Genomic DNA, 10,526 nt, shown 5'->3' on the forward strand with positions numbered 1-10,526 from the left:
TATATATATATATATCATCATCATCATCATCGTTTAACGTCCGCTTTCCATGCTAGCATGGGTTGGACGATTTGACTGAGGACTGGTGAAACCGGATGGCAACACCAGGCTCCAGTCCGATTTGGCAGAGTTTCTACAGCTGGATGCCCTATGTATATGTCACCAAGACTTTCTCCTGATATGATAGTGATTAACCAGTGAAATTTTTGGATTATTTAATCCCTAATGAGGACATGACATTCTCAGATTGACTATATATGTGTGTGTGTGTGTGTGTGTGTGTGTGTATCTCTGTGTGTGTCTCTTTGTGTCTGTGTTTGTCCCTCACCAGCCCTTGGCAACTGGTGTTGGTGTGTTTATATCCCTGTAACTTAGTGGTTCAGAAAAAGAGAAAAAAAGTCCTGGGTTGATTTGTTCAACTAAAACCTTTCAAGTCGGTGCCCCAGCATGGCTACAGTCAAATGACTGAAACAAGTAAAAGAAGATTTACGTTGTCTAACTCTGTCAGTGCTGATCCACCTGTCCTTTCTTCAGAGATATTCCAGCTATGTCCACCTTGCCTATTTTTTGATACAATGTACCTAGGACCATATTACATAATGTGTCATTTACAAAAAAGTGATGTTTGATTTGAGGGCAATTTGGGTGTTATTTCTAGTTAATGCATGCTGCCACATAATCTGTCATTGGCTTGTGTGTATGTGTATGTGTTATATCAGTGATGTGTGTGTACTTGACGCATCTGTGCTGTGTCTCAGGCATGCATATAGACAAGCACATACACGCACTTTTTCTACCTGTTAAAACAGTGTTTATCATTGTCATCAACACCAACACTATTATCTCTGCCTTCATTATCATTCTGATCGACATTGTCATCTTGTCATTGTTGGTTATCTCAATTGACATGAGAGTCATCGATGTTATCGCAAACCATTGTCATCATTCTCATCATCATTCACAGCAAAAATCATTATCATCAACTTCATAGTCACCATCATCACTCTTATCATCATCTTCATTCCACTGTCATCACCACCACCACTGACTCCACTATTACCATTGTCATGACTTCACCATCACCATTACCAACATCACCCCCATCGCTATCATCACTACTACCATCACCATCACCACCACCCCTATCACCCACCATCACCACCACCCCTATCACCCACCATCACCACCACCCCTATCACCCACCATCACCCACCATCACCATTATCATTATCACCAGCTTCATGCTGCTTGTTATTCCATAACAAATTTGTTACAACTTCCTGTTGTGTTAATTCTTCGTTACATTAGTACAATTAAATATCTTCAGTGTTTTTTCTCCTACTACAAAACTATTTTGGCACAAAATTCTTCATGCTATTGAATGCACCACCACCATCAACACCATCCTGTCACTACTTTTTCCCCACCCACCTCCAGAGCTAGTTAGCGCTGTCTGACAGCAATTTGGAAGTAATGTCTTATCAGTGATATATCACAGCTTACTGAGGCTGGGGTTGGGTAACTGCTTGTTGCTCTACCCCCTGGGATATTTAACAATCTTAACCCCCACTTCCAACAACTTAACGATGCAGAAATAACATTATAAGGTGGTGGATGAAATTATTACACAACATGAAAATGTGTTTAATGACATAAATAATTAAAATCATATACTTAATGACATGAATGGCTTTAAATACATCCCATCATTTTATTTTTATTATTTTACTTATAAATAATGTTATATCTTCCAGTTTGCCTTTTCCCTAAAACAGGCACACACACACACACACACACACACACGTGTGTGTGCATCAACTGAATAGAGAGCATTGTACATCTTAATTCACCTTGATTGAGTGTAATTCATGAAAGAGCTTAATTTACAAACAATTATAAATATTTTTGGTGGTGTGACATATAAGTCTCTGGTAGTAAAAATATTGCAAGAAAAAAAACAATATATCATGTTAAATCAAATATGCATAAACTGCCTAATATATATCGCATACTTAGTGACTTAAAAGTTACTTTTTGAACCTGGAGTTGTATAGCATTTGTCATCTTATCAGGATTACTTCATTAATTTTGATATGGGATAAGCTGTCGGATACATTGATTAAAAAATTTTATTAATCAAGAATTTTTTCTTTTAATTCTATACAAGCCAATATATATGCTAACTAGCCATAGACCATGATCAACTGGATCTCGTGTGTGTGTGTGTATACACACACATGCATATACACATTTATACATATATGTGTATATGTATATGCACACACACACACACACACACGTTTACTGTCCGTTTTCCATGCTGGTATGGATTAGATGGTCTGACAGGTTCCAGCAAGCCGCAGGATATACTGAGCTCCAATGTCAGCTTGGGTTTTGTACCCGGTACACACTGTGAGTAAGGTTGGCATTAGGAAGGATACTCAACCATTGAAAAAAAAAACATTTTTCTGACATCACAATTTAAATATATACTTTAACCATGTAACACAAGCCTTCTGTAGTTTTTTCACTCTTGTTTATCTTGTTTATCTGTTAAAGTCTGTTATACCGGCCATGATGAAATACCACAAGGTATAGAAAATACATATTCGCCTTTATATATTTATATATTTAATCCTTTATATTGAACACTCAATATTTCATCTATTCAATAAGACATATTCCATATATTCAATAAGACATTCAATACTTTATTTCATAGTACCATCCATTTTTATTTTATATTATATATTGTATATTCCATATTCTATATCCCACATTGGTTTTGCAGGAATATAAATAAAACATAAAAAACAGACAGTGTTGGAACTCTTTTAAACAAAATAATATATTCCTCTATACACAATCATACAAAAAACCCCTTTTTTTGTATTTATTTTTACTCGCATATATATATATATATATGTATATATACATATATATATATATCAGCATCATTTAAATGACCATGTACCATGCTGACATGGGTTGCATGGTTTGACAAGATCCAGTGGTGCAAGGACTGCATCATGCTTCAGTGTCTGTTTTGGCATAGTTTTACAAGGGTAATTGGGTGGTGCTGGAAAGAGATGAAATGTATGTGTGTGTAGATAGATGCATAGATACTAGTGCATGACCTGTTGTTTTATGCCTGGATTAAGTAATACTTTACTTCATTGAAATATAGGTATATATGCAAAAAAAATTAAGTAAATAAAGGTAAAAGTATATTGAAATGATTTTGACCTATTAAAAAAGAAACATTTAATAGGTCAAAATGCATAAAGCTCATTGGCATTTTCTGATGTATTTTCTCTCTAAAGAGTGAATTTAGTCTGTGGAGCAGTTGAGATATATAAAAATGTAAGAAAATAATCATTCAACTGTTTTTGTTTGTTTTTTTAATGGTTGAATGGAGGAAACTGAGGTGGACAGTGCTTGTGGGTTGTGTAGGTTAATTGTGTATTGGGTGAGAGCTAGAAGTAAAAACAGTGATAGACAGATAAACAGATCAATCGGGTGATAAAAACAGTGATAGATATTAAGGTTGAATGTCTGGAAACAATGCCTTGCAGTATTTCTTCTGGCTTTTTACATTCTTAGTTCAAATCCCACCAAGGCTGACTTTGCTTTTCATCCTTTTGAGGTTGATAAAATAATGTACTGATCAAATACATGGGTCAGTGGTGTTGGCTAAACCTTGTGCCTGTATCATAAACCATTATTGAGATGGCAAACTGGCTGAATTGTTAGAGTGATGAAGAAAAATGCTCAGTGATATTTTTTCTGACTCATTACATTCTGAGTTCAAATTCTGCACTGGTCAACTTTGCTTTCATCTCTCAATGATATAAAGTACAAATCAAATACTGGGGCTGTCCTCTCCTCCTAAAAATTGCTAGTCCTGTGCCAAAATTTTAAACAGTTCTTCTGATATCATCATCATCATCAAGGTATGAAGCTGGAAGAATCGTTAGAGTATGAGAAAATAGTGCCTGGTGGTATTTCTTTTGGTTCTTCACATTCAGAGTTCAAATCCCAGTGAGGTCAGCTTTGCCTTTCATCCTTTTGGAGCTGATAAAGTAAAGTACCAGTCACATACTGGGGTCAGTGATATCAACTAGACCCCTATCCTGAAAACTGCTGGCTTTACACCTAAATCGGAAAGTGTCATCATCATCATCATTGCACCACAACATCACTGCACCACCCCCACCACTATATCAGCATTATGTCACTCCATCACCCTCCTCCCTCTCCATCACCATAACTACCACACCACTTAAGAAACATAGATTCCTTAGAAATACACCAACATGGTGAGTGGCACCAACCATTCCTGTAGAACATTATGTTATCTTGTGTGATTGTTGGGATTCTCTCAGCAACGAAATGTGAAGAGATAAGAGAGGCTGTATATCACTGTATAGTGTGTGTGTGTGTGTGTGTATATATATATATATATATACATACACGCATACATACACACACACATACATACACACACTACTCTGATATATATGCTCTTTGTATTTTTATGCTACCACTTACATTTTTTTTTCTTTTTGTGCAGATTTGTCTTGCTTTGATTTTCTTCTACCATCCCCTCCGCCCTTCCACTACACATAACTTTAATTTATTATTATTATTATTATTATTATTAACCTTTTGATACCAACCTACCTGAGATCATCCCTGCTTTTATGATACAAACTTCCTGTTTTAAAGTCATTTAAATTAAAACCTTCCATCAAAATTTCATGGTAATTTATGTTCCAAACCCCTGCTTAATAGTGACAGTTATTTCACTAAAATTCTTCAGTTTTCAAAATCAATTAAAACAGAGGCAGTTTTATTTCAATAAAAATATTGTGACAAAAGGATTAAGAGAGAAAGCTGGCAGAATGGTTAGCACACCAGACAAAATGGTTAGCAGCATTTTTTCTGTCTTAACATTCTGAGTTCAAATGCTATTGAGGTCAACTTTACATTTCATCCTTTCAGAGTCAGTAAAATAAAGTATCTGTCAAGTACTGGGGTCAATATAACTGTCTGGCTTCCTCCTGTCAAAAGTTGCTGGCCTTGTGCCAAAATTTGTAATGATTATTATAGATTTCACAGTATACAATATTGTGATGTTGATTGAAGATATTGTGTGTACTGGGGATTTGTGCTGTTAAACAGACATCACTTTATGTTGTATGCATGCAATTCCAAGTGAAGTCAATTTTCACAATATACCAAGATTGTAAGGTATTTCTAAAGTGTTCAGATGTTTCTGTGGGTTGGGTGGTTTTCGACCTAATGCTCCAATGACAACAGGAACAACCTTCAAGTTTGACTCTCACTGCTGTCACATCTTGACAATCTCAATTATTATTATTATCATTTTCCCTTTATCACAGGTTTTGTTGGAGCTCCTGGAATCTCGCCTGCATAGTAGGCTTGCTACCTGCAGCCTACAGCACCATGCTATTCGTTCTTTTCAGTTATCTGATACTTTCCTGATTATTCTGGCCATGCCAAAGAGGCAAATCTTTTGTAGCAGTTCTACTGGGTACTCTTTTCCAATTTCCTTTATATTCCTCTTGATGCCTTCTGATACTGATCCCAAGGACCCAACAATAATTGGCACTATCTTCACCTTCATTTTCCATAGCCGGGCTATTTCATACTTAAGAAGGTTGTATTTATCTATCTTTTTGCCTTCCTTCTTGACTATTCGTCTGTCAAAGGGACATGCAACATCAGCTATATAGCACATGTGGTGCACCTTGTCCACCACCACTAGGTCCGGTCTGTTATGCCCTAGCACCTGATCTGTTTGGATTGGGAAATCCCAGAGGATTTTGCTAGTCTCCAACTCCATCACTCTCTGCAGTTTGTGCTCTTACTACCTCTTGCCTCTCTCTAACCCCCCCCCCACTTTTCGCACAGTTTCCAATGTAGCACTTTCACTACCGGGTCATGTCGCCACAACTTGTGGTTTGGGGCAAGTCTAGGTCATTCGTTCGTGATATGGGTAATGGTCCATCCACTCTCTTGCAAATGCAGGACAGCAGACACACTTTCTCTTTCCTAAGGTTGACCTTCCAGTTCATCCCCAAAGCTTGATCTTGCACTGCCAGTATAGTGTTCTCGGTCTCTTTTTTTTAGGGTTCCTTTCATCAGCCAATCCCACCTATTTTCTCCTGCAACTTCTGTTGTGGCTACATGGAATTGATTGTGTAGTCCCTTCTTGCGTAATTCTTCTTCATGTCCTTTTTGTACTTCTTCCTTTGTTTTCCCTTTTTTATCTGCTCTCAATATTCCCTTGTTCCTAACTGTCACTAGCAAGGTTTCTTTACTTTGGGCTAGATATCTCATTAAGCTCTCGAGTTTGATACACCCACAGTCCTCCACATTTATCAGTCCCCTTCCTCCATTTATTCTCTTCATGTAGAGGCAATCAGTGTCTGCATGTGGATGATGGGCTCCATGCATCGTTAGGAGCTTTCTTGACTTCCTGTCCATCTCCTTTAGCTCCTCCTCTGTCCACTTCGGGATTCCCGCGCCATGCTGAACTACTGTGACTGCATGTGAGTTTATTGCTGAAATTATGTTTCTGACATTCAGCTTTGAAGCCAATATTTTTCTCACTCACCTCAGGTGCTTACTCTTTGTCTTTTTCTTCATGTCATTGTGCTTGATGCCATCTGCCTCAAGTATTCCCAGGTTGAATTGTCTTCATCATTTCACCACTTGACAACCATATGCCTTCTGTCCTGGCAAGCTTTCCTCGTCTCATCACCATCGTAGCACATTTTGAGAGTCCAAACTCCATCTTAATATCATTGGAGATAATCCGCACAGACTGGACTAGGCTGTCCAGTTCTGCCTCAATTTTTGCTGGGGGGAATCCAGAGTTAATCCTTGTCGCCAGAATTTTAACAAAAAAAAAATCAAAGATGATTAATTAATACAAAGCTCAATATCCATTAAATAATCATACTTTTTCCCCTTTTTTTTGCTAAAATTCTTCCTGATTACCATTGGTCCAGCCATTTGACCGTGAAAAGGAAACAGGCAGAGAGACGGACAGACAGACAGACGTAAAGCTCCTTATTGTAAGATTATTGTTAATTAATTAAAACAGTTTGATTCACCATTTCAAGGCTTGTCACAGGAACCTTAAGTTACAGGGAGCCAAATCAAGCTGTTTTAAATAATAATATATGTAACTGCTACTTAATGTTTTGAGTGCCTCTTTCTTTTGTTTGTCCATTCACTCATTCATGTGTGTGTGTGTAACAGAATTAACAAATGAAAATATCTCTAATATTCAAATCAGCCTCTGTGATTTAGTTATAAATGTAGTAACTGTAATTTTAAATAAAATTTAACAGCAGCAGTGAATGTAAAGATTTTTGGTTGCTGATGAAGGTCAATAAACCAGAAACAGTGGCATCCAGCCAATCCCTCTTGTACTGTCCAAAGTGGGGCTTCTATAACAAACATGGCATGTTTATGACTGATTCATATACCTGATATATTTAATGCATTTATCTTATTAACTAACAAATGCAGAGATGATTCTGATTTTTGAGTATGCACCATACTAAACTTTTGGATGAAAAATAAACACTGCTTGTACATCAATATTTCATATATAGAGAGAACAGCTTTTCTTTTATTCATTAAATACATGCCTTTTTTTATCGTTCATATTTTATATTATTGCTTTTTTCTTATTAGTTTTTTTTTTTACAGGTAGTTTTTGGAACAATAAAGTTCAGTTTCCAGACATTCACAGTCTCATTTTCAAGAATTGAATGGATTTGACATTTACATTGTTTTTCATCTGCAGATTGAATTCATAAAGGCTTATCCACCAAAATAACTGTAAAAAAATAAAAAGAACATGAAAATTTTAATATAAAAAGAATTAAACTTGACTACAATCATGTATTTAGTGAATTTAGTAGATGGAGACTGTTATGAAACCTATCATATGTCTGTATAATGTTTACATCCAGTACATTTTCACTTGGGAAAAATGATGTAAAAACAAATTATTGATATATGGTGGGCCTCCACTAAGTTTCCATTTACCCAATTCCCCTGACCAGAAAATGGTCAACCTGGTGCTTTACTATTGAAGATACTCTTTAAAGTATTGTTACATAATGGGATCAAACATGGGACATGATTTCACAGCAAATTTCTTAATGACAAGGTTCTGATTGTTTGTGCTAATATCCAGTTCTCCATTCATCCTAGTAGAATGGATGTTATGGATACTAAGGAACTTACTGGGATCATCTAATTTGACTGTACACCTCCCCAACCTTTAACAAAATGTGTGATCTGGTATTATTATACAACAAACTAATAGAGAAACCTTTACATGGTTATGTGACTTACTAGAAATAGCAGCCAAATCTCCATCATGTCACACTCTAGTCTTTACAAAAGAAGGCTGGAGCATATTTAATTAGATATCTGCTAAAGGGCTCACCTAATGCTAAACACTAACTGTGGAAAGGAAAATCACATCAGATAATGTAGTCCTAGATGCACTCTGAGTAAAAGAGATGCACACAGAATACCTTTTAATTGTAAATCTATCCTTTCAGAGCAGGGACTAAACCAGAACAAATTTTTAGAATATTTCATTCATTTGTTTAATTTTAATTTTTTTTTTTTTTTTTTTTCAGAGCCCCTACTACTACTCCGTCCACACCTGATAAAGATGAAGGAATATGTATGATCTCAGCATCTCCCAGCAGCCCAGAGGAAGTGAAACAAGCAGTTCCCTGCTCAGTTTCCGTCGTTGGGTCAATGCCACAGAATGAGCATCTTATTGCTAAGCCTTGGTAACCTAGCTTTTCAACTAATGTTTGTTTGATTGTGGTAATCTTAATGTACTTTTCAAATTGCCATAATACTGTTTACCATAATATCAACATACTTCTGCAGCTAATGTCTCTATGTTCACTGTTGGCCTATTGTATCACTTCAATTAATTCTGTCTGTTTGTCATACTCCTAACATACTTCTTCGATTATTGCCTGTATGTTTGCCATAACCCTATTGTACCACAACCCAACTAATGAGCCATTATATGGCTGTTTGACCTGCCAGAAATAGCAGCTAAGTCACCTTTGAATGGTACCCTACTATATTAAAATGACATTTTGTATAATCCACATCATTTTATGTCCTTTTTCCATGCTATCCTGGGTTGAACAAATCATTCTAATCCACATCACTTCTTATATGGAGTTACTGCCTTTCTAGAAAGACTGGAGTACTACATCTTGGTCCTACACACCATTAGCAACATAGTTTGTATGCTTGGGTACCTTTCCTGACACCATCCATTGTACAGAGTATACTGAGTACATTTCTTTCATGGCACCAGCACTAGAAAGGTTGTCATGTTCTCAACAAGACCACAGGAGCCTCTTTACTCTTTGTTTACCACTCCTACTCCACCTATTTTTTGTATTTAGTGTGTGAGTCTGCAGTGCTGATGGGCCAACTATCCACCCTTAATTATCACACTGTTCATCTTCATTGTCATTAGTATGTTAGCATGCAGGGGTCATGAAGCCACTATCCACCCCTAATTAACACAATGTTCACCTTTCGTTATCTTCCATTTAATTATTCCTTTTTTTCTTTTTCAGTTCAAGTCCTGTTGCAGGCATGAAAAAATATCCAGGCAGGGTAAGCTTATTTAAATATTAATTATAATAATTATTAATTAAAGTAATTACAAAGATATTTGTGTATTAGTTATATCTTGGTCTTAACTCTCAATCAAGTACAATATAGTAAACAACATTTAGTTGCTTAAAGAAAACCCTTCAGTAGTTCATGATATTAATTTAAGAAAGAAAATCAGGAGTCTGTGATAAGGGTTTGGTTGCTTATAGAAAGCTCTTCACTAATTCATAGTCCACATGTTAAAAGAAGTCAAGGTTGGTCATGAGGATTTTATTAGTAAAGTGATCCTATTAAACAATTAAGTACAAGTTAATTCAGCAGGACACGTGGCTCTTGTTTTAAAGATGACAATTTTATTTGAGACAAAAATATATATCCAAAGTAATGTGGGTGATTATACAATATAGAGTTTAAAAGTGGGCTCTGAAGTCAAAGAACAGGTGAATTTAAAACAAAGATAATCCCTAGCTTTTTACTGTGCTCCCTGTTATAAAAACTAACAGCAGGATATTTGTAGAGGGAGATTTAAGTGCTATAGTCTACAGATCAGATAATTTCATAGAAGGCTACCTTACTGGCTAGTATAGTTCATTCATTTGTTTTAAATTCATATTTTTATGCTGGCATGGATTGAATAGATTCTTATTTGAAACAGTATCTTACAGCTGGATGCTCTTCCAGTCACTAACTCTTACCTGTTTGACAATTAAGAGATTTTTTTTATACCACTAGTCTTGGTAAGTGTGGAGATATGGGACATATTGTCACAGAGAAGATAACCATGATATCAGTGTTTTTTTTTTGTTTTTTTTTTG

At 36.0% G+C, this 10,526-nt stretch overlaps 1 protein-coding gene across 4 annotated transcripts in view; it reads left to right on the plus strand.

Moving 5' to 3' along the window:
- LOC106876158 (GRAM domain-containing protein 2B) overlaps positions 1–10,526 on the plus strand; it is a 224,170-nt gene that overhangs the window by 184,819 nt on the left and 28,825 nt on the right. For all 4 annotated transcript variants that reach the window (XM_052973837.1, XM_052973838.1, XM_014924584.2 and 1 more), the window contains 2 exons: positions 8,697–8,855; positions 9,672–9,711. In XM_052973837.1, the coding sequence (XP_052829797.1) occupies positions 8,697–8,855; positions 9,672–9,711 (199 nt within the window). The remainder of the gene's footprint in view (positions 1–8,696; positions 8,856–9,671; positions 9,712–10,526) is intronic.

This window comes from Octopus bimaculoides, chromosome 17 (assembly GCF_001194135.2).
Source record: "Octopus bimaculoides isolate UCB-OBI-ISO-001 chromosome 17, ASM119413v2, whole genome shotgun sequence".
NCBI lineage: Eukaryota > Metazoa > Mollusca > Cephalopoda > Octopoda > Octopodidae > Octopus > Octopus bimaculoides.